Below are 23,657 nucleotides of genomic sequence, written 5' to 3' on the forward strand. Positions count from 1 at the left end.
AGAGTCGTTAAGAGTAGATGACCTCCTTCCTATTACGCAGACAAAATAATTGTCACATGCTGCAGAGCAGGTCCTGAAAAGAAAAGAATGCAGCCGTTCTTGGAGCAGGTTTTCTTCCAGCCCAGTTCCACGAAGGGGTGGAGTCCTTTGGCCAAGACCTGACTAGTGGGCGTGTCTGGGTCTGGAAGGGCAGGGTTGATAGGGCACAGGGAAATCACTATCCCATCTCTAGGAGGCAAAAACGGGAGTAGGTCAGGGAGTGTCAGGAGCCCCGGCCCAGAGGACTGGGTTGTGGGGGAGGCTAGGAGGAGACCCTAAAAAGCACATGCCTCAATGCAATGAGTGAGAGAAGACCCCAGGGAGGCATCGGGGCTCCCAAGGTGAGGAGGAAGCACAGGATTCCCGTTTTACCCTACTTTGGGCAAAATCAACTCAGATTCTAGGTGCTTAGAAGGTTCTGCGGAATGCATCAAACAGAAGCATAAAGAATAGAACTACAAATGTGTATGCACATAACTTTAACCTCTTTTGATATTTTCCAGAGGGTTAAGTAACTTTCTTTTTCTTCCGATGAAAGGACCCCACCCCCCTTCGGAACTGCTGCCCTAATCACTCCCAGACCCTGCAGTTTCTTGTTAACAGGCTCCCTCGTGCAAGGAGGAGTGCCCACCAGAACCCCGAGGGCATGCATTGGGCAGTGGGAGGAACTCGCTCCCTCCCACTTTGCAAAACGGCCTCATTTCGACCTCCCCCTCTCTGATGGCAGCCAGCCCCTGGCGGCAGCGTCCCGCCGGTTGCCGGACTCTGGATTTGCTTTGTGCTGCGGAAAGAAGCAGGGGCTTGACAAGCTCATATTGATATCTCGAGTTGCCTGCCCCGAAATAAGGTTCCAGCAGCCCCCGCCCTTCTCGGGGAAGCTTCCCGAGCCAGATCGCCTGGGCGAGTCCGAGCTCTTACACATTAGTGGGCAGGAAGTGGAGTCCCGATGGGAGGCTGGGAATTTGACCGCCTTCCCATTTCAGCACTGGAGGGAGGAAGCTCAGTTCAGCGCTGCGCGCAGATGGCTCCCGCTCCCCTCTGAGCGCGCCCCTGCTCCCCACTCCGCAGCTCGCCCTGCTAGCGCCCCCGCTCGCCCCCGCTCGCCCAGTCTTTGGAGGGAAAAGTCCGCGGAGCTGGGCAAGGTCTTGGGTAAAGCAACAAAGGTAAAGCAGAGGGGAACAACTTGCAAAGAACTTGTTTTGTTCCCGTTAAGAAACCTGCAGGAAAATCCACACCCACGTTGCCGGGTTTTGAATTGGAGAGCAGCCTGTGTGTGTGTGTGTCTCTCTCTCTCTCTCTCTCTCTCTCTCTCTGCACCAAGAGGCGGAGGGCTTGCAAACAACTGTGCGGTCTCTGCTTTGATAAGGAAGCTGCCAGCTGTAGAAGTTAAGTAGCAAAGCGAGGAGGAGAGCCCTGAGCCAAGCACTCCTGAACGTAAACCACATTGTTTTCTGTCCAGATATTCCAATGGAGGCAGTTGGAAAACCTGTATTTCAGAGAGAAGAAGTTTTCCGTGGAAGTTCATGACCCCCGCAGGTAAGCCAGGAAAGTGCTTTTCTGTTGGGAGTGCATGGTCCAGCCGGCATGTTATTTGTATTATTATTTTTATGCTGTCATTGTTCGTTTTCGGGAGCAACAGAGAGCGGGAAGAGGGCGGCTGCCCATGGGGAGTGCCCTCCAATCTGACGGTGAAGCTTTGTTTTGTACTAAATATGTCGATAGATGCGGTGGGTCCAAGTGTGCTTTGCATGTGTGCGGGAGTGTGTGTGTGTGTGTGTGTGTGGTGTGTGTGCACGTGTGCATGCACGCCTGTGTGCATGAGAGGAACTGGCAATTCTGAGATCATCTCCTCAGGCTACACGTGTTCGGTGTTCGTGTGTGGTGTCTTGGCATGCCGGGGCGTTTTAGATGGATGGCACTTGAGCGGGCGGTGGCCTGAGTCCTTTTTGGAAGCCTGTGCCAGAGGAGAGTCTGAAGGACAGCTTGTCAGAGCTTCTGAGAATGTTTCAGGGAGAACGGTTGGCATGGAAAGGAAGCTGTAGCTAAAGTGTGAGCTTGTTTGGTTCCCCGAGCTGTGATTTTGGGGGGTTAGTGTTGTGGGTGGGTGTTGAAAGTGAGAGTTCTTTTTCTCCCCACCTCACATTGTGTCGCAGGGAGCACGAGTGTAAAAAGCTGTGCTCTCTAAGTCAGATGCCAAACAATAGGGTCCCAGTCTGGAATGCAGCAAGCCCTGCGTGGAAGGTTCTCGGGCGGCACATACTGGCTGCTTTTCCTCTCTTTGTCTGCCGGCAGTCCTGGACTTAGAGGCAGCTCAGAAACAGCAGCAAAATCCCCTGAAAACGGGCCTGACACCTAAGGATAAATTGCTTTCAGGAGGTCCAGAGAGGATTTACTACGAAGTAGCCCTAGGAAGATGGTGAAAAGTCAGACTCTACAGAGGGGCCAACAGGACATTTAGGTACCATGGATGCCGCAGCCTTGGCCTGCCGGAGAGAAGGTGGCCTTAGCCGCCCTCACACATGGCCTCTGAGCAGCCCAGACAAGCCTCTTTGCCTCCCAGAGAGCTCTCAGAACAGGATGCTGGCCCCCCAGTCAGAGGGCTGAGCTGGGGCAGTGTCTCTGGTCCTGCCGCCAGCGATAACCCAGCAGGGCTGACAGGCCACCCTGCCCTGCCATGTAATCTGCGTGACACAGCCACTTCGCGGAGGGGAAAGGCTCAGCCCACGCCCCTCGGTTCCCACACAACCAGCAGGTGCAGGACATGGTGGAGACCCAGTCTGCACAATCAGATGAAGGCGGTGACGTTAGCAGAGGAACGACTTGTGCAGCATTTCTCGGGGTCCTTGGGGGTGTCTCGGGCTGGAGTTGCTGCCTCTGCAGAGCAGGAAGCCGTCTGCAGGGTCCTGTGGGGGTGAGGCAGACGCTGAGAATAATAGTCCAGCCAGGCTTTTGCAGGCGAACTGAACCAGACCAGTCTCAGAAGCGCAAGGGGAGGGAAAAGTTCTTTGTGACAAGAGTGAGATGCCCAGTGAGTCAGAGGCAGAAAGGGGCTGCCTGAGAGGATGAAACCCAGGGACTGGGTCATCTAAGGAGCTGTGCCTCAGGACAGGAAGGAGGTACTGCTAGCTTCCTATTCTACATGTGGGGAAACTGAGGCACACAAGAACCAAAATCATCTGCTCTAGGTTGTAAAAAGCTGGCAGAGTGGTCCAAAAAGGATTTCAACCCAGGGAGCCTGGCTCCACAAACCACCGGCATCCCTGCTGTGTTTAGCACAACACACTGGGGCCCGCGTGTGGGGCCGGGGGCACCGGCCATAAATACTGAAGGTGGCCAGCAGCCGGGCTGGTCGGGGAAGTTCCTGAGGAGGAGAGATTCTGAGCTGAACCCCAAAGCATGACTAGGATTGCAGGCTGAAGGTTGGCCCTTGGTGGGGATGAAGGCTTCATTGGGTGGTGTCAGAAGAGGGGAGGAAGGTGCCGGAGGCTGGCGGAGCACCGAGTGTGATTACCTCTCCCCCAGGAAAACAGCTCTCTGTCAGCCTAAAAGCAGGGCAGGCGGGGAAGGAGGCCAGGATGGTGTCTGCCCTGATGCTTTAAAGACAGCTTTTCCGTGTGTGCACCGGGTTGCTGCTGGCACAGTGCCTTTGCTCTGCCCTGAGAGTTTCCCCTCCCGCGGCAGCAAGCAAGCGCTCTTCCCACGGCCGCAGGGTGCTCCTTCCAATAACCACCATGCCCACGGCTGTTGCCAGGTTTGTTTGGAGCAGGGAAGACGAGTCTGGTTGACTCTACTTTGGGGTGGTCCCAGCCAGGAAAGGGGGTCTGAACCAGAGTGACGGAGAGCAAGTACGGAACAGGATCCTGTCCTAAAGGGGCCATCGATGGGACACAGTAGGGACGGGGCATCAGCCCAGGCAGAGGGTGTGTCCTTGATCGCCGGTCCCAGGTAGGACCATAGAAGGTAACCTTAGACCCCTTAACTCGATACCCACATGGATTCTGTGGTTCCCTGAACTTGGCAAATCTTCCGTTTCTAAGGTTTAGGCAAAACAGAAGTTGGTGGGCTGGGAAGAGCCTGAAGGGGAAGATGTGGAGAAGAGATAGATTACTAATGGAGCAGGAGAAGACTCAGTGTCTGGTATGGTTTCCAGCAGAACCTTCCAGACCTGGCCAGCCCCTGAACACTTCTTCCCTTGCCTTCCTTACAGGCCAAGCACCTGGCCTCTACCTACTCATGCTCTCACTCAGACACACTCCCAGTTACTTTTCCTTTCTTTTATTTTTTTTTTTTTAAGGATTTTATTTATTTATTTATTTAACAGAGATCACAGGTAGGCCGAGAGGCAGGAAACAGGCTCCCTCCTGAGCAGGGAACCTGAGGCGGGACTCCATCCCAGGACCCTGGGATCATGACCTGACCTGAAGGAAGAGGCTTTAACCCACTGAGCCACCCGGGCGCTCCTTACTTTTCCTTTCTAATTCGGCTTTTCAGGGAGAAAAGATAACACTTCCTCCCAGGAGCCACCGTGGGTGTAGAAGCCAACGTAGGAGCCCTGCTCAGTTACTTTTTGCTTACCCAGAGACCTGTGGGGCTGCTGCTCCTAACTCTTGCTGACTCCTTCCTCTTTATCTTCAACTGTGTTCTCTCTCAGAGCTGGCCTTTTCTCCTGACTTTTAACTAAATTACTGTGCCTAGCATCAGTAGCAGTAATGAGCCGCCAGATTTGAGTTTTTCCCTAAAAGTGGGTCTGAAGAAGACCCTTTTTTTGGTCTTTAGCCCCCGAGAGAAAATCATGGGAACAGCTCTAGATTTTCTGCCAGGGAAAATGTGTCATTAAAAAAATGATTATTTGAGAGTTTCTTCTAAATTAGATATCTTAGGGGCACCTGGGCTCAGTGGGTTAAAGCCTCCCTTCGGCTCAAGTCATGATCCCAGGGTCCTGGGATCAAGCCCCGCATCGGGCTCTCTGCTCAGTGGGGAGCCTGCTTCCCCCTCTCTCTCTGCCTGCCTCTCTGCCTACTTGTGATCTTTCTCTGTCAAATAAATAAATAGATAAAAATTAGATATCTTAAACCTAAGAACACTCTTCTTTTCTGATGTTCACATCAGATACCCAGCCCCCACCCCAGCACCTTGCCCTGTGTGCATGTGAGCATGTGTGTGCACACGCGCGCACACACGCGTGCATGCAAACGCATTCTCCGATTTCATTTGCAAAATCATCTGCCTAGCCTAGGGAATACACTTCACAGAAAGCATGATCCTGTCACTATTTTTTCCCCCCAACACCATGGCTGTGGCAAATTATGTGGGACCCACATTTCCTACTTGTTACCATCTGATCACCTCTGTGTACCCCAGATTTATGCCTTATCTGCTCCATAAATGTGTGTGTGTTGGTGGGGATAATGTGGAAGATGGGCTAGACTGCTTTCTACCATGGCTCTCTCTTTATACCCAGCCTGCCAGCTGACTGAATTTGAAATGGATAACCAGCTCTTTCAAGGAACACTGAGTTAGAGCAGTGTGAGAAGTCCAGACTCCCTCGGGACGTCCCACAGGCTGTGGCCTTGGTGATTAGAACAGAATTTACTTATCCTTCACCATAGGCAGTATTGCCTTAATAAAGGACGTTGTCAAAGGCTTTTCCTGTTTCTGAAGTTTGTCTTGGCCCAGCGCCAGGAGCTGAAGCTCAGAAAGGACTGTCCAGTGACCTTGAATGGCCCATCTTATCCCAGACAAGACAGAGGCTTGGAAATTCTGAACCCTAAGGAGCCAGTAAATAAAAAGAATAGCATTATTCATGATAGCCAAAATATGGAAACAACCTGAGTGTTAACAGAGGGATGAGCAGATAAAGACATGGTGATGTGTGTATATACAACGGAGTATTATTCACCCATAAGAAAGGAGGCCATCCTGCCTTTGGCAGCCGTGTGGGTGGACATGGAGGACATTATGCGAAGTGAAATAAGCCAGACACGGGGGGAAAAAAAAAGAACTGCATGATCTCATGCATATGTAGACTCTCAAAAGTCAAATATGTAGAAGCAGAGAGTAGAAGGGTGGTTCCCGGGACCGGGGAAGAGAGGAAACGAGGGGATGTTGGTCCAACGTGCAAAGTTGTGGTTATGTAGGACGAGTAAGCCCACGGAGCTAAGCTACAGCGTGGGGACTCTAGTTAATGATGCTCTACTGAATCCTGGAAATGAACAAAGAGAGTAGATCTCAGGGGCTCTGGAGACAGATAAATGAAGTCATGATCTATGTTCATTAGCTTGAGAGTACTAATCATTTCACTATGTGTATGTGTATCAAATCCTCTCGTACACCCGAAATAGAATTTTTTCAGTTTAAATTCGAGCTCGCATTGAGTGCAGCACTGGTTTCAGGAACAGAATCCAGTGATTTTATGACCCACACGCAACACCTGGGGTTTATCCCAAGAGCCCTCCTTAATGCCCATCACCCTTATAGCCCACCCCTCACCCAGCTCCCTTCCAGCCTCCGATTGTTCTCTACTCTCAGAGCCTCTTAGTGGCTTGCTTCCCTCTCTGTTTTATCTTATTTTTTCCCTCCCTTCCCCTCTCTTCATCTGTTTTGTTTCTTAAATTCCACATATGAGTGAAGTCATATGATATATTTCTTTCTCTGACTTACCTCACTTAGCATAATACACTCTAGTTCCATCCGCACTGTTGCAAATGGCAAGATTTCTTTTTTTTTTTTAATCACCAAGTAATACTCCATTATATAAGGAGCCAAGAGAAAAGCAAAAAGGAACTATTGGAACCTCATCAAAATAAAAAACTAAAGCGCAGTGAAGGAAATAATCAACAAAAGTGAAAGGCAACTGAAGGAATGGGAGAATGTACTTGCAAACAACATATCAGATAAAGGGTTAGTTTCTGAAATATATAAAGAAATACAACCAAATAATCCAGTTAAGAAATGGGCAGAAGACATGAGTGGACACTTTTCCGAAGCAGACATCCAGATGGCCAACAGACACATGAAGAGATGCTCACCATCGCTCATCAGTGAAATGTAAATCGGAGCCACAATGAGATATTACATCACACCTGTCAGAATACCTAAAATTAACAATTCTGGAAACCTAGGTATTGGTGAGGATATGGAGAAAGGGGAACCCTCTTATACTGTTGGCGGGAATGAAAACTGGTATAGCCACTCTGGAATAGTATGGAGGTTCCTAAAAAAGCTAAAAATAGATCTACCCTGTGATCCAGCAAATGCACTGCTAGCTACTTATCCCAAGGACACAAAAATGCTGATTTGAAGGGACCCATGTACCCCAGTGTTTATAGCAGCAGTGTCCATAAGAGCCAAATTGTGGAAAGAGCCCAAATGTCCATTGACTGATGAATGGTTAAAATGCAATTTTTATTAAAAAATTAAAGAGATGGCCTTTGCCAGTTAGTTTCCCTAAGTGTGTGTGTGTGTGTGTGTGTGTGTATTTGTATGTGTGTACGCTCCTCTGTCCATTTATGCAAGGGCTTTTAGGTCCCTTGGGTTCTCAGTAAAAGCTGTCGACCGGTCCCTGGAGTTCCGCATCATTGACACGGTTGAACCTTGTGATTCTTGTGGTCCCAGGGCTTCAGTGACGAGGAGGACATTTGGACACAGTGGCATTGCGGTGCATACGTGGTATGCATGTCCAGCTTTGATCAAGTCCATCTGGGCTATGGCCATTAGCCAACACCAGTTCTATCTGGACAGAAAGCAGAGTAAGGTAAGTCCTTCTCCGGAGACTGGGAGGGACTCCATAATGACTGGCCATTTCATCACACCGCTGGCCTGCCTGAGGGCACCTTAGGCCCCGAGTTTCCTAGTTGAGGGATTGGGAATTAGGTGGGTGGGGGTGGCCTTGTGTCCCTCGCCCTGAGACGTGTGCAGGTGTGGACTTGCCTTTAAGTTATGGGAGGGAGGAAGGAGACGGCTCTTCCCGGGGGGCACGTTCCATGCGCCTTGATTAGGGGGCTCGGGCCCAGCCACGGTTGCAGCCTCTGGAACCATTTCCTGTAGCCAGGTAGGGCCTTTTTGAGGAATTCAGAGGGTGCTTCTGAACCTCAGGAACTTCTCCCAGGAACAAGCGTCAAGCCCTTTATGGTTTTAAACAGTGGCATATTGTTTTCTTTTTGAGATGGGGGAAAAAAAAGCAACCATTTGCAATTAATAGACACCATCTAACTGTTTAGGATAATTGCTATGAAAGTGCTTCAGGCTTTTCCAACTGCCACCTCCATTTTTTCTTTTTTTTTTTAAGTCAGAACTGGAAACATTTAAAACAAAACAAAACAGCACCAGCAGCACCCAGCCCTGCTTCCCTAAGGTAGGCCTGGAGCCTCAGGCCTTGGTAAACAGCCATCCTCCAAGGGAGATCTGACCCAGCCCCTGTGCAGACACACAGGTGCATTTCCCAGCTGGTGGGAGAATGACGTCTCCTTGGTTCACACGGGGCTTCTATCAACACTCGGCCCCCTCTTCCTCCAGCCCCTGTCTGCCGTGCTGCCTTGCCTTCCCCCTACGAGCTATTCTCCTTCAAGAGTTCTCTGCTGAAGAGCCCCATCAGGATGGGTCTTGCCCCTTTCCCAGGATCCTGCTGGCTTGGGGAGGAGGGGTTGCAGAGCTATGGAGGAAGCTGGCATTGGCCCCTGGGAGGTTTTGTCCCATCATGTGGGCTCTCGGGAGGTGAGGAAGTGGCCGGACCCTGGCTTGACTGGGCCTGAGATTCATCAGATCTGTCCCCTCTTGGATACTTAAGACTTCTTCTGCCTTATTTTCTGTCCAGATGGAGTTGCTCTTTCCCTGGCTTGGGAAGGGGAGGGAAGAAGAGACCTTGGCATCTAGTGGGAGGAAGGAGAAAGATAGTACGAAAATAGGAGGAAAGGAAACAATCTCTCAACTCATAATTCAGTTTCAAATCCGAGCCCTTCCTATGTAGCTGTCACTTTCTTCTTTATAACACGCTTTTCTCCTCTGCTAAGTCTTCTTCCTGACCCCTTTTTTCGTCATTTTCTGGGGTGAATGGGCACGGGGGGGGGGGTGGGCTTGTTGTTAGGCATAATAGGAGCATTCCACAGCTTTCCTGGTGATGATGGACATTGGCACAGGGATTTGAAGCCTGATTAGATCAAAAGAAACAGGGCCAAAGCGTTTTGACTCATGCTTTAGATTGAGACGGTGGGTGGGTGTCAGCATTTTGCCCTCGGGTCACTGGAGTTGGAGGTCCAAGCCTTAAAATATGGACTCCAACCTCTGCATTGTTTGGGAATGGGTGGTAAGGGGTAGAGACCTTGGCAGCCCTCCTGAACCCCACTGCCAGTTCCTCCTGTGGGCAGACCCCCCACACACTGTTAGCACAATTTTGAAAGGAGAAGACAAAGTGTATCTCACCCTTAGCTTAGTGCATTAGTGGTTTGAGATCTTCCGCTTCCATTGCCAGACTCGTTCTTTGCACTAAGGGTCTCTTGGGTAACACAACAGGCCCATTAACAGGGCCTTCTTTCTTCCCCATTTTTGAAGATGGTTTTACTCTGCAGTTGAAGAAGCCTTACCCACCAGGCTTAGAGGGTAGCCCTCTGATCAACTTCAAAAAGTAATTATCAAATATCATTTATTAACAGGAAGTGTCTTTTAAAAGGCCAAACATGTACCCACAGCAATAGGGAAATTTCAGCTGTCCTTCTCAGTGACCCCTGGGGGACCGAAGGAAATACACACCCAGAAGCAGGAGAACTTTCCCCCAGTAAGCTCTGAATGCTCAGAGACACTCCAGAGCCCTTGCGTTTCTCGTGGAAACACATTCCGCAATCCACAGTGGCAAGGGAGGAACAAACTGTCCCATGTGGAAGCCCAGGGACTCTGTTTCCAGTTCTGTGAGCCTAGGCAAGTCTCCATTGCTCCTGCTTAGCTTCCCCAATTAGAGAACAAGAAAGGAAAGGCAGAAATTTTTGACTGGCCCGATGACATAGTGTGTGTGAAATCGCTTGAGATATGTGCTGTCTCTATCAGCATTCATCGACCATACTGTTCCCTGGCCAACACTTGCGTAAAGGTTAAGTTCTTTCAAAGCTTCCCAAATGAAGTCAGAGAGGAAAAAATTCCCCTTAGGAAGTACATTACAACACCTTTCGCTTCTGGAATGTCGTTCTATGTACAAAGGTGATGTGATCCATCTCTGGTGGGCAGAATGACCTCTGCTGAGTGATGGCCGATAGGCTTGGGATGAGCTGCAAAATATTTCTGAGCAACCGGTGCTGGCTGGCCTACGGGCCCTTGCTTCACACCCCACTGCCCCGGGCCATGCCAGCCATTCCGTTCTCTGAAGTGCTTCGGCAGGGCCCGGGCCTCCCAAGTGATGCTTATCAGCCCCAGAGACAAGTGCAGTCTAGTGGTCTGAGTCAGTGGGGGTGGGGGGCCGAGCAGTCTCAGGTTCTTCCCTGGTGCTCAGGCATTTTCCTCTTTCAGGAGCCTTGTCCAAATCTTGTAAGAAAAGCGCACTCTCTCTCTTTCTCTCTCGCTCTATTTCTCTTTCTCTCTCTCATTCTCACATACACACACACATATACCACACCTTCCATCACCAAAGACAGAAAGGAAAGCGCCCCTATTGGTTGGTTTCCTGTGGCTCTTGCAGAATGAAGGGCTGTACAGGCACCAGTTACAACTGGCCACTTGTGTTTCCTGACCCCAAGCATCCTAGCAACCTCTGAAGCCCAGATCCGAGGACTGTCTTGTTGACTTGGGGGGAAAATATTTGAAAGCTTGAATTGTGGAGAGTAAACCTTAGATGCCTCTCTTCTGAACTCAGAGTGGGGACTTCTCAAGTTGGCCTCCAGTCCAGACATCTTTCCTTCTTCTCAATAGTTTCTTTTTTTTTTTTCCTTATCCATCTTCCTCATTCCATCTAGATGAGAACCAGAGTGACAGCATGGTAGGGGACAGTGCAATCAGGTGACAGTACTAAAACTCAGTAGGGCAAGCCCCTCAAAGCACAGAACTCAGAATGTTGGAGGGTCTTTTAGGTTGTCCCAAAGGCTTGACTCTCCCCATCTGTACCCACTCTTCTTAGCATTGCTCTTTGCACTGGGTCTTTTGGGTCATTGTCCTATTTCCATTTGGAGAGAAGCTAGTAATTTCCTAAAGCTTCTAAGAATCTAGTCTCTCTTGGGAAGGGTATCTCTTGGTCCCTTTTCCATATTTGGGTTTTTGCCTCTCAGATCCATCTGTGGTGGGAGTGAAGGTTGTGGGGGGAGGGGCAGGTCTTCCATGTGATTAGGGAGATCCCCCAGGTTGAGCCATCAATCTCACCTCATTTTACCAAATTACTTCCAGGCCCTGATTTGGATCTTTTCCTATTTCAATTCCAGTGGCTTTTCCACGTATTATCTAATTTAGTCCTTATCACAACTCTGCCATGTGAGTTTTAAGAGCTCCCATTTTACACACAGGGATCTGAGTATCAGACAGGTTGAAGGTCATGGCCAAACAGTGGTGCACTGGCCAGAGCCAAGATTCCAGTCCAGATCTTTCTGACTTCAAAGCCTGGACGCCTCCCCACCACACTGAGTTGTTCTCTGTCTCCATGAGTCATTAAGTAGCTACAAGCGACAGCTCCTTTTATTCAAGTGTGGGCGTTGGTGAAGAGGAGTGCTATAGAAAGGAATGGGTGTGCTCCCTCTGCTTGCTCAGAGGGTGAAGCTCAACCAGCTGGGCCCGTGGTCCTGTGCTTTATTTACGAAATGAAAGGCACTTCCTGCTTCTTCCTGTACCCCGCCCCCCCGCCACCCCCATCCAGAGCACTGTGGCGTCCCTGGTGGCCAGGCTTATATCCTGAGCAAGTAGGCCCTGACCTGAGGGAAGTGACCTGGATCTGAGTGCAGGGACATTCAGAGTCGAGGTCAGAAAGGAGACATCAGTCAAGGAAGGACCAATGGGATGACATGCATACCCGGAGAACAAAACAAGCAAAAACATTGCATGTTTCCTCAGTCCCTCAGACACTCTTACAACAATAAGAAAGTGCTCAGCTGTCAGAAGACCTGATTCTTCATCAGTGTCTATATCAGTGTGGAGACCAGAGGAAGGGCAAAGCCATGGGGGTTCAGAGAGCCTCTGTTGGGCAACGCAGGGCACCTGGGCAGAGGACGTCAGTAGGGAAGAATGGGTTGCATCTACCCCCTGTGCCATGCCCCCCATATCTGCCCTTTGCTGGCTTCTCCTGTGTGGGGGACAGACTTGGTCTCACACACAGGGCTGTGGTGGGGGATGGTTGGATGAACACACATGAAGGGACTGAAAACCTCAGTTTTGGATGTCTCCTGGTTCCATCGATATTCGGGCTATAGCCAATGGCCACAGAAAGACAGCTCAGCAAATATATGGGTTGTACTAGCATTTACAGTGGTTTTCATTAAGTTCATGCTGTGGGGAAAGCCTCTTGCCTTAAGCACGATCGCAAAAATTGGTTTTTTAAAGGGAGGAAAAAAAACCCAAACAAACATCAAACACATGTAGGAGATGCAAACCCATTTTCATCTACCGAGGGCAAGTAGCTAAAAAGGTAGCTTTGTGAAAAACTAACACTTTTAGGAATATGATTCTGGTAACAGAGGACTTTTCTAATTAATCTAGCCTGATGTTATTCTTAGCCAAGGCAGGCCAGTTAATAAGCAGGATAAACAGAGTGGAGCTTTAAGTAGAATCTGAAGACTTTGGAGAGCACAGTTAGGTATCAAAATAGAAGCAGAACACGGTGTTGGTCACTTATTGGTGGGACTGAGTGTCCATGGGAGCAGTTGTTCCAGCAGCTTCTACACATGTAGACATGTTCCTCGTACGTCTAGAGCAGGATCACTTGCCAACCCTCTGAACACTTCATGGCCATGTGGCTAACACTGTAAGGAGTTGAAATCCCCTCAGAATCTACTGAAACTTCACAAATCTGTTTCACATACCTCTTCTGTCATTCATAAAGCTGAAAATTATTTTTTTCTCCTCCTTTAAACATAAACTATGATCATTGCTATTTATTGAGAGCTGTGTCCCGGGGCGGGTGGCGGCATAGGAGAGCCCTTCCCATGCCTGTCTTCCTTTGACCCTAACAGAACCTTCAGTGGTAGGTAGTGGTTTTTTTTCCCATTTTATAGTTGGGAATAATGAGGCTCAGTGAGATCAAGGGCCTTTCCCCAAACCAGGATTCTGATGCGGTCCATCTGCTGCCAAAGCCCCCGTTCTCGGCACGGCACAGTAGAGCCTGTAGAATAGCTTGGAAAAGGCATTAGTGTGTCTGCTCTAGAGCCACAGGCCCTGCAGAGAGTTTCAGTAATGAGGAATGGGGTCTGGGAACACACACCTAAAAATGCTGCACGCCAGGCCATTAGTCCATTTGCTACATCTGAGGAGGACAAGCCCGCAAACTATACTTCTGTCTTCCAGGCGAACACCTCTTTGTAACCGGCTCTCTTTTCCACTGTAGTCTAAAATCCATGCCGCACGGAGCCTGAGCGAGATCGCTATTGACCTCACTGAGACGGGCACACTGAAGACCTCCAAGCTGGCCAACATGGGGAGCAAAGGGAAGATCATCAGTGGCAGCAGCGGGAGCCTCTTGTCGTCAGGTAAGCCAGCTCTTGCTGGAGAGCCGCCCAGTGGGGAACATGGGAGAGACTGTTGCCGACGCATGGCTTCCACCCCATAGTGGCTCCGGGGAAGACTGGGGAGCGGCAGCCACTGAGGGCACAGCTTGGCAGGCTCGCCAGGAGCTGGCTTCAGTTGTGAGACCAAGTTTCTTAGCCAAATAGGCATCTGAGAAAATTGCCAAAAGTGCCAAAGGGTGGAGGGGAATAAGAAGCAGCAGAACCCTGCTGTGTGGGAATGACTGTTGGCCCCGTATCCCTAATCAGGCGCCCCCCAGAGCCTTTTGAATCCTGATGGGTGAGGGTCAGGAATGTCAAGTCCTCGGACGGGGTGGGGTCCGTTCATTTGTGTGTCCTTAAAGGAGACTTAGATGGAGGAGGGGCTAAGGGGGGGCTCCTAGTGTGGAGCAACACTGCGTCGTGTTCTCGGGGGAACTCTTCAGGACCCTAGAAGGTACAGAAACTCTTGGCCTTCGGCACGGAGAGTCTTGGGGTCACCAAATGTGGTGTAGCAGTTAAGCGCCTTTGCAACTGAGAGGCCGAGGCTCTGATCCCAAGTTTGTTTCTAAGAGCCCCCAGCAAGTCATTCTGTCTTGAGTGTGTGAGGGGTGGATGAGGGAGGATTCAGATGGGGCTGATGTCCAGAATAGCAGTGCCTTTCGCTTTAGTGAGAGGAAGGAGGGTGAGGTTTCGAGGACCGCAGGAAGAGGGAGGGAGGCCATCATTGTTTGGAAATGTTAGAAAGTAACTAATGCAGGTCAGTCGCCAGGCCACACCATCAAAGGCTGATTGTTCTTGGGGAAAGTGTACCCTTGCCTCAGCGCCATGAAAGGGAAGCAAGAAGTCTTTATCTGACCTCATCTTCTAGAGTGTTTGCTCTTTCTTCTTCTTCTTTTTTTTTCCTTAAGACTCCTTCCTGTTCTAGCATTCTAGGAGCTGCCTCTGAATATTATGTCCTTAGTGTCACCTTTGTTCTATACCTGTTGGAACATCCCTCCATCTTTGATGACCCCGCCCCATGGGGGTGGTGCCTAGGGAGGCCCCGCCCCAGGCAGTCCACGGAGGCCCCACCCTTCACACGAAGCCTTTCCTTCTCCACTGCTCTCGCTTCCACCCTTGGTGATGAGATGCAGGATGAGAACCACAGCACCTTTATTCACAGAGGCATCCTGCCTGCCCAGACCTCCTCTCCTGCCTCCCTTGGCTTTGGTCTAGATTCATCCACCCCTCACAGCACTTCCTCTTTGTTGCGCCTTCCGTATTGTGTTTCTCTCCTAGTTTTCTGTTTTGTTTTCCCCTGGCACTTCCACAGTTATAAAAGGATGGAAGTGAAAATATCACCAAAGAAAAACAAGCAAGCATGAGCAGTGGAAAGTAATTATGTCTCCATAAGAATAAAAGCCCGTCAGTCCCCAGGGTCTTTCCTAGAATCACGTCTACTGACTGCACACAGCAGCAGGGAGGAGAGGTGGAGGAGAGCCCGTGGAGGAGAGCCTGAAGCAGTCTAGGTGGCTTCTAGGCTGGCTGAGTGCAGTCAGAGCCAGGAAGAGATGTGGGCCCAGAGGACGAAGGGGAGGATATGCCCCGCCTGGAGTAGGAGGCCTGTTAAGGGGGGGCTGTGCGCGGGGGTCGGGGCTCATGGAGTTTCAGCTCAGGGGCCCACACCGGGCTCGCCGTTCAGAGGCCTTGGGAGGGCCCGTGTGTTTTTGTGACCGTGACGCATTTTGCATTCTTTGATTTCTCACCTTGAAGTGCAGATTACACACAATGTGTCCCAATGTTAGTTTCAGGCGTACCGTGTAGTGACTGGTCTGAGTTCCGCTGTGCTCCCCGCAGGTGTGGCTCCCATCTGTCACCCTGCGACTATATTCCACGTGCTGTCCGTTTCAGTCCTGGGATGTACTTATTTCACCACTGGAAGCCTGGACCCCCCACTCCCCTTCACCTGTTTTGCCCCTCTCCCCGCTCCCTCCCCTCTGGCTACCACCAGCTCTCTGTATTTTTGGATCAGTTTCTGCTTTTTTGTTTGTTCGTTTGTTTTTTAGATTCCACATGTAAGTGAAATCATATGGTATTCATTTTTCTGACTTACTTTGTTTAGCATAGGACCCCCTGAGTCCACCCATGTTGTCAGAAATGGCAGGCTCTCATTCTTTCTTGTGGCTGAGTAATACTCCATTGTGTGTATACACCACATCATCTTTATCCATTCATCCATCAGCGGACCTTACCTTGCCTCCATACCTTGGCTATTGTAATAATTGCATTCTTTTCCTCAAACGAAGCCACCAATATAAGCTTATAAGATCTCCCTCTGCCAGGTCACCGTGGGGTTCACCTTACACCCCTCCTTTCATTAGTACAGTGAGCCAAATGATTGTTACTTCTGAGGCCTTGAGGGTTTACAGCAAACACTGTAGAGAACATTGCTGTCTTGTATTGAAGAGGGTATCCTACAAAGCCGCAGACCCCTGCTGTAAATTATAGCCACTCTCAGCCCCTTGCTGAGTGGTGGAGGGCAGAGCCAGCACCAACCCCTGTGTTTGTACTCTAGACTGTGTTTGTACTTCTAACCCTCGTCAAAACCCAGAGTCTGAGATTAGAGTCTGGATTTATCTGCCCACGGTCCTCCTTCTCTAGCCACACAAGAGCCCAAATCATCCTTGGGGCTCAGTGAGGTTTTCCTTCCTGCTGTTGTTTCATATCCTTTTGGAAATCTGGGTACTTTCTGAATTTGGTCTGGTTCTATCCCAAAGGACAATGGATTCTTACAGCCCAGGGCTTCTCAAACTCTAGGTGCATCGGAATCACTTGGAGGGCGGTTCAAACACAGAGAGCTGAGCTCCAGCCTAGGGTGTCTGACTCTGCGGGTCTGGGTGAGCCTGAGAACTGGCCTTGGTAACAAGTCCCTAAGAGATGCCAGTGCAGCTGGTCTGGGGCCCACACCTTTAGCCCCTCTTCCTGCTGAGGGAGCAATAAAAGCCTAAGGTGACAGGGTTGCTCAGGAGCACAGAACGCAGGGGTCCCCGCTTCTAGACCCATGTCTTGGGCTGTCTCCTCTGACTATTCCTATCAGCCTCTGCGGGAACCATGCCAGTAACCTACCAGAGCCATGGACCCGGCTGCGCCTAGGAACCCCAAGCCTCCTGACCTAGAATGGACATAAGTCAGTCATCAGCCAGTGAGATCCAGGCATCTAAAGGATTAGAAAACAGTCCATCTGTGACTGCCCCCAGCCTGATAGAATAATAGAATAATATCAAATAAAGCATCCTTATACCAAAATATTTGTTTAAGATGTTATTTGACAGAGATCGCAAGCAGGCAGAGAGGCAGGCAGAGAGAGAGGAAGGGGAGCAGGCTCCCTGCTGATGGAGAGCTTGATACGGGGCTCGATCCCAGGACCCTGGGATCATGACCTGAACCTAAGGCAGAGGCTTTAACCCGCTGAGCCACCCAGGTGCCCCTTTTATACCAGAATATTAAAGTGATTTTCAAATGGGTGATAATTTTGTTTCCGGGGCCCCAGGCTGAGCTGTTGGGAGGTTGTTGGCAGCAGCTGAAGACCTTGCCGTCCCCTTTCATTGGGGCAACATCCATGGGCACTGACCCCCTGGGCTCTCTCCTCGCCCACTCTCTTTCCTCTCTGAGGAAAGCCCCAGGAGATGAGAAGCCCAGAAAGTAGGAGGCGACCAGACCGGGCAGCCACTCAAACTCTGCCCAGTCCTGCCAGCTGGAGCCGGAGGCCACGCGGAGGCTGAGAGTCCGTGGGGAGGTTTCCCTCCTGTGTTAGAAAGACCATGCAGGGAGAGATCCCCAACAGTCAGGAATAGAAGCCATCAGTTAGCAAAGGGAATCTTGAGTGTCCGCAAATCTGGTCATCACTCCCCCTGGGGCTGCTGATTGCTGGCCCTCCGTCTGCTGCCCTCATCTGGAAGGGAGGGTTTCCCCACCCCCCATGGTGAGGACATTTAGCTGGCTTAAATAGCTCCCCAGCTGGCTGGTGTCCCCCTTGGTTCTTTTTGTCCTTCAGTGTCCTTTTGCCTAACTGTTCCTTGAGAATTCCTGAGTGATGTGCTCCCACAGATGGCCGAGGCACTGCTTTCCCAGGAGCACCCTGATTTTAAATGCTCTTTTTATTACATTTGCCAGACCCCATGTTCTACTTTGTATTTAGAAAACATGAGGCATCTAATTCTGTATCCTGTAAGGTCAGTTAGTCTTGCTCCGTCACCTACTGCCTTATGCTAAGAAAGAGAGAGAAGGAAAGAAAAAAAAAAAAAGGTGTCTAATAAATATTCCTTAGAAATATTTTGAGAAATGAATTTTCATTTTAAAATCCCTTTTTCAGGGGTGGCTGGATGGTTCAGTCCGTTGAGCATCTGACTCCTGGACTCAGCTCAGGTCCTGACCTCAGGGTCATGAGTTCGAGCCCGCCTTGGACTCTGCTTTGGGCATGGAGCCTACTTTAAAAAAGAAAAAAGAAAATCCTTTTTTCTACTTCTAGCCCAGGGCCTGACATTCAGTAGATACTCTAAACATGATTTTTAAAAATGTTTTAATATTACATTTCCATGACTTACTTCTAACTGGAAATAGTACCTTTTGAACCCCTTCACCCATTTCCCCGACCCCATCTCTGGCAGCCACCAATGTGTTCTGGGTATCTGTGAGCTTCAGTTTTTTGGGTTTGAGTTTTTTAAGTTCCACATACACGTGAGATCATACAGTATAATATTTGTTTCTCTCCTTTGGGCTTACTTCCTTTAACAGTGCCCTCAAGGTCCATCTGTGTTGTCCCTAACAGCAAGATTTTTTTTATTTTTTTATTTTTTAAATTTTTTTATGGCTAGTACTCCATTGTCATCCAGTCGTTCGTGGGGTGTCTCCCTACCTTTTCTGTTGTAAGTAAAGCTTCAGGGAATACAGGGGTACATGTATTTTTTCGAATTTGTGTTTTCATTCTTTCCGGATAAACACCCAGAAGTGAATGCTAGATCGCAGAATAGTTTTGTTCTTACTGTTTTCGAGAAACCTCCATACTGTTCCCACAGTGACTGCACCAGTTTGCATTCCCACCACCAGTGCACGAGGGTCCCTTTTTCTCCACATCTTTGCCAACTCCTGTTATTTCTTCTCTTTTTGGTTTTAGCCATTCTGACAGGTGTGAGATAATACCTTGTTGGGGTTTTTATTTGCGTTTCCCTGATGACGAGTGATGTTGAACAGCTTTTCACGTCTATTAGCCATTTGCATGTCTTTGGAAAAATGTCTAATAAGATCTGCCCATTTTTTTTTAAGATTTTATTTATTTATTTGACAGAGATCACAATTAGGAAGAGAGACAGGGGCGGGGGCGGTGGGAAGCAGGCTCCCCACTGAGCAGAAAACCCGATGCAGGGCTCTATCCCAGGACCCTGGGATCATGACTCGAGCTGAAGGCAGAGGCCTAACCCACTGAGCCACCCAGGCACGCTCTGCCCATTTTTTAAATGGATTGTTTCTTTGCTATTGAGTTGTACGGGCTCTTGATTTATTTTGGAGACTAAGTCCTTAATCAGTTACACGGTTTGCAAATCCCTTCCCCCATTCAGTAGGTCACCTTTTTGTTTTGTGGACAGCTTCCTTTACTGCGCAGAAGCTATGAGTTTAATGTAGTTCCGCTTGTTCATCTTTTACTTTGGGTGCCTTTGATTTTGGTGTCAAATCCAAAAAAAATCCCTGACAAAACCATTGTCCGTGGTGTAGATAGAGTTCTTGAAAGCAGAACCAGAAGATGCGTAGTAACAACCCTTCACATGCTGCATTCTAAGAATGTTCGGTGTTCCTGGAGCGTATGGCGTCTTGGGCCTTGCCTCGGACTCACCTGCTTACCACCGACATTCTCCCTCAGATTGTCCCGTATCGCTGTGTACCCAGGCATCAGACCTTGAAAGGTTAATCTTGTCAGGTCAGGCTCCTGTTGTAAATAGCATGCATCCTTGCTGTCTTCAGTCCACTTTTTCACCCCGGTCTATACCCGGATTGTGGTGTGGCTGAGCCTTGTAACAACAATGCAGTATCACTGTGGGGTGAACACCTTTCCTAGCTCCCCAAGCTTTGCTGAGTACTATGCACAACATTTTAAAAAGTGAGAGTCCCTCTCTTCAGAGTGCTTCACACTGTTTATTGATGTTAACAGAGATAAAATATTTCTAGGCTCTTAGTAACTTGGAGGGTGATCTTCATATTTAACTAAAGACATGTAAATACCTTTAAAATGACAGGTATCCCGTACTTGGCATCTGAGGTATGAGTTGCTAGAGAAACAGAGCAGGGTCATTGCTATGTATGGAAGAAGTTGGGAGTCCACACTCACTAATGCCCTGAGCCAGTGGCTAGTTTTCAAAAAGAAAGGGTCCCACATAGTTGAAATGATTTATGGGGGCTTAGGGCCTGGCCCCCTAAATTCTTCAACGGGGATGCATAGGGCCCTGCCGTGTTAGGTCTGTAGGCCCCTGTCCTAGTAGACACCCTTAGAGGCAGTGAGCTATCTGAGCCTAAGACGCAAGGCCTGTGTTGGACCAAAAGGAATCTGCCTGATCCAACACTGAATGTGATTCAGACCACGAGAAGGTTATGGAACCCTCATCCCGAATCCGTCTGTGGAGGGGCCTGGCAGCCAGGCTTAAAAGGATGTGAGGACCTTGTCCCCAGGACACATCAGCTGAGAGGTGGTGCGGTCTTCCCAGAATCCCTAGAAGAAGGGACATTGAGGCAGCGCTGGCGCCAAGGCAGGCCGACTGAGCCGCATGCCCTGCTCTCTGCAAGCTTGACGCTGCCTAGTGGGTGCCCCCGAGCCTGCGGACTGACTGACTGTCTGACTGCTGCAGGGCCGGGAAGTGGGGGCCCTCTCTCCACTGTGGCCTGGGACAGCCAGCACCGTTCCTCCCCCTTTGTGGCCCTGGCTCCTCTGCACTCAGGTGGCAAATCTGCGGAGGTTCAGACGGAGGCCGAGAGGACAGCTGTGGAGTCAAACCAGCCAGTGCCCGTGTTCTCCGAGTTTAAAAAAAAAAAAAAAAAAAATCCGAAATCTTTTTCTATGGGACTTCAAAGGGTTTACACCTCTCTTCCCTTCCCCCATTTCTTGAAATCTCAAAAAAAAAAGATGGGAGAAGAGAAAAAAATGTAGCCACAAGACAGAAACCCCAAGAGCCCCTGTGCTTGTGCCGGTAGCTGTGCGTGCCTGGCCTCCCGCACCGAGTGACAGTGGGAGGTGGCGGAGGAGTGGGCCTTGTTTGGAGGCTACACCATTGGGGAACAGAGCTGAGGCCCGCAGGCATGCGGGGGGCTGAGCCAAACAGGGTTTTGCTCTCGAACTATTTAAAGAAAGTGGTGGAAAATGACTTGGAAGTGTTTTGGGGCCCCTGTGGCTTGTCGCGGGAGCCTCCCAAACCACAAAAAAAAAAGGTACTGTGTGTCCTCTCTTCAAGAGATGAAACCATTGGACTGCTGCTGGCCTCAGCCACCCATTTGCTCCAAAACAAAGGGCTGTGTTGTGTCTATAAATAGGAGTGAGGCTGTGTGATTAATGAGATGGCGATTGAGTCATCATTGTGATCGGCAGGATTGCAGAGAATGTGGTGGGGGAGGGATCTTGGATCTAAAACGCCCCCCCACCCCCCCACCCCTGCCAAACCCTGCGGTGTGTGTTCGTGCCCCAGGCTGATGCTTTCCGTCCTGGGGGCACCACATGCCGAGCTGGGGCCCTCGAGCCACCTGGGGTCTGTCTACAACCATTACTCACCCTTTCACACATTCCCCTTCTCTGGGGCTGGCACTTCCTTCCATTGTTAGGAAGTTTATTAATAACTGATACAACAATGAGCATGCCAACATCTGACCTCGCTCCCCACCGAGATGTGATCTGATCGCATCAGCCAGCCTCAGGTCACGGCTGTGCTGTTCTCTCAGAGCACGCTGCCTGGGGCTGGTAGGAATCTCATTGTCTTTTGGTTTGTTCGGGGGTTTTCTGGCCTCTTCCCGTCTTGCCTGCCCTCAGTCTCTCCTCTCCAGTGTGTCTCTCACCAGCCCCTTAAAGGTCTCTGTTACCAGCTCCCTGCCGCCTCTGCTTTTGGGTCTGGGCATGAGCAGGATTCCAGGGGCTTTGATTTTGCTCAGAACCTCAGCGCTCTGCAGGCGGGCACAGCCCCGCAGGCCCTGCCAGATGCCTGAGGCTCTGCCAGGCCATGCTCCTGCTGGAGTGCATGACCGAGGACGGCTGCGAAATCTCCTTCTGTGGGATGGCTTTTTCCTGGGCTTGCTGGAGTAGGACGGGCCAGAGTCGAGACTGACAAAAAGGAGGAACAGTTGTCCCTTTCTGATCTCAGATGAGGGAGGAGAGGCCTAATTAAATCATTTAAAGGGCTCTATTTCTGCCCTTGGGTGCTGGTGCTCCAGGAATCGCTCTGCCTGGCAAAGAGAACCAGAACAGAGGAGCCGTGGATGACCTGAGTGAACGCCGCTCAGTAATGAGATTCTAAACACTGGAAAAATAAGTTTCACTGTGGCCTCTACTAGGCACCGCTCTGTTCCTGTTTAGGCCAGCCCTCCTGATGCTGCGAGGGAACCAACAGGGTCTGGGAACTGCAAAGATAAGCCCCCTCCTTCCACAGTACAGGAAAGGGAAATCGTTCGACTCACTCGTGAGCAGTAGGTTCAGCTAGAGATTGCACTTCGTGGTTTTACTAGATGCTGCTGCTAATTTTTATAATTAACTGTTCAGACCTGACCCTCCCCCAGTTCAGTTTGTCCTCATCACCCATTGGCTCATGGGCCCCGAGCAACAAAGCAGCCACCCGGTGGACCTCGGCCGCAGACGCCCGGTTGCCGTCAGAGCTTCTGATTTTCCACAAGAGCCTTCACATCACTGCTCTTGGAAGTGAACCACTTCATTTTTATAATTCCTGAGCCTAAACGGCAAGTTGTCCAAGCACATGTTTTACATGTTAAAAAAATCACATTTAGTTCTCGGAGGCCGTCTCCAGAGAGGACAACATTTTCCTTAAAATCTGCAGTGTGACATTATTTCCCAGGGTCTCGTAGGACATCTTTTATGGAAGGAACTCATCATTGAGGATTTGTAAGGGAAATGAGTATCTCTTCATCATGAGGGAGAGTTCAAACCTTTCCCTCGTATTTATTCCTGAGGTGTCTGCTGAAACTTTTCCTTACAGCTTTTTATGGATCTGCTGGGAACATCCTCCTCCTCCTCCCCGCCGCCCCCCGCCCCCCGCCCCCGCCCCCCAAGGCTGAAACAGATAGATTGTCATTTCCTTCCCTGACTTTCAGGACAACGGATTTCTTTCTTCTTTAGGGTACTATTTGTTTCAAATTTCCCCTCTTTTCAAAGAGGAAAGCACCCCTTCTGTCTTCTGAGATCAGCGGGCTAGTCACCAGATTTCCATCTGTGTCCAAACAGATGAGCCACAGTTCCTGACAACATTCTCTTCATAGGATGCGTGTTCATATCCGGTGCTGAGTGGCCGAGGGTCTTTGCAAAGCTTGGAGCAAATTCTCCATCACAGCTGAATGAGGATATCCTTCCATGTGTTTGCCGGCTGGAGGGGAGCTGCTGTCCCCCCTCCTCCCCCAACATCCTGCCCTCGGCCACCGGCTGCCCACGGGCTGAAGTCTGGAGTTCCCCAGCTGGGAAATAAGAAAGTGGTGGAGGCTTTTCCTCCAGAGGTAGCCAAGCAGATTTTCACCACATCTCCACCAGTGACCTCTGCAGAGTTGGCCCCACAGGGTCAGTAGTTCTCTCCGAAGATGTCCAGATACACACCAAAAGCGACTCTGTCTGACTGTTGAGATCAATAGGCAAGAACTCTCTGGCTCTGGCTGGATGGATAGGAAATCTCTTCTTGAAGGTCAGGTTTGTTTTCATGTTCCCCCCACCTAAATTAATTGTTAAATTAT

General features: G+C 50.0%; 1 protein-coding gene and 1 long non-coding RNA gene across 11 annotated transcripts in view; both read left to right on the forward strand.

The window, feature by feature from the left end:
* Positions 1-23,657, forward strand: part of FRMD4A (FERM domain containing 4A) — a 609,448-nt gene that overhangs the window by 542,105 nt on the left and 43,686 nt on the right. For all 10 annotated transcript variants that reach the window (XM_059184088.1, XM_059184090.1, XM_059184094.1 and 7 more), the window contains 3 exons: positions 1,499-1,575; positions 7,654-7,792; positions 13,541-13,682. In XM_059184088.1, the coding sequence (XP_059040071.1) occupies positions 1,499-1,575; positions 7,654-7,792; positions 13,541-13,682 (358 nt within the window). The remainder of the gene's footprint in view (positions 1-1,498; positions 1,576-7,653; positions 7,793-13,540; positions 13,683-23,657) is intronic.
* On the forward strand, positions 1,592-7,459 carry LOC131838266 (uncharacterized). The gene is made up of 2 exons (XR_009356540.1): positions 1,592-4,176; positions 5,501-7,459. It is a non-coding gene; the product is annotated as an uncharacterized LOC131838266 (long non-coding RNA).

Source organism: Mustela lutreola, chromosome 8 (genome assembly GCF_030435805.1).
Source record: "Mustela lutreola isolate mMusLut2 chromosome 8, mMusLut2.pri, whole genome shotgun sequence".
NCBI classification, from domain to species: domain Eukaryota; kingdom Metazoa; phylum Chordata; class Mammalia; order Carnivora; family Mustelidae; genus Mustela; species Mustela lutreola.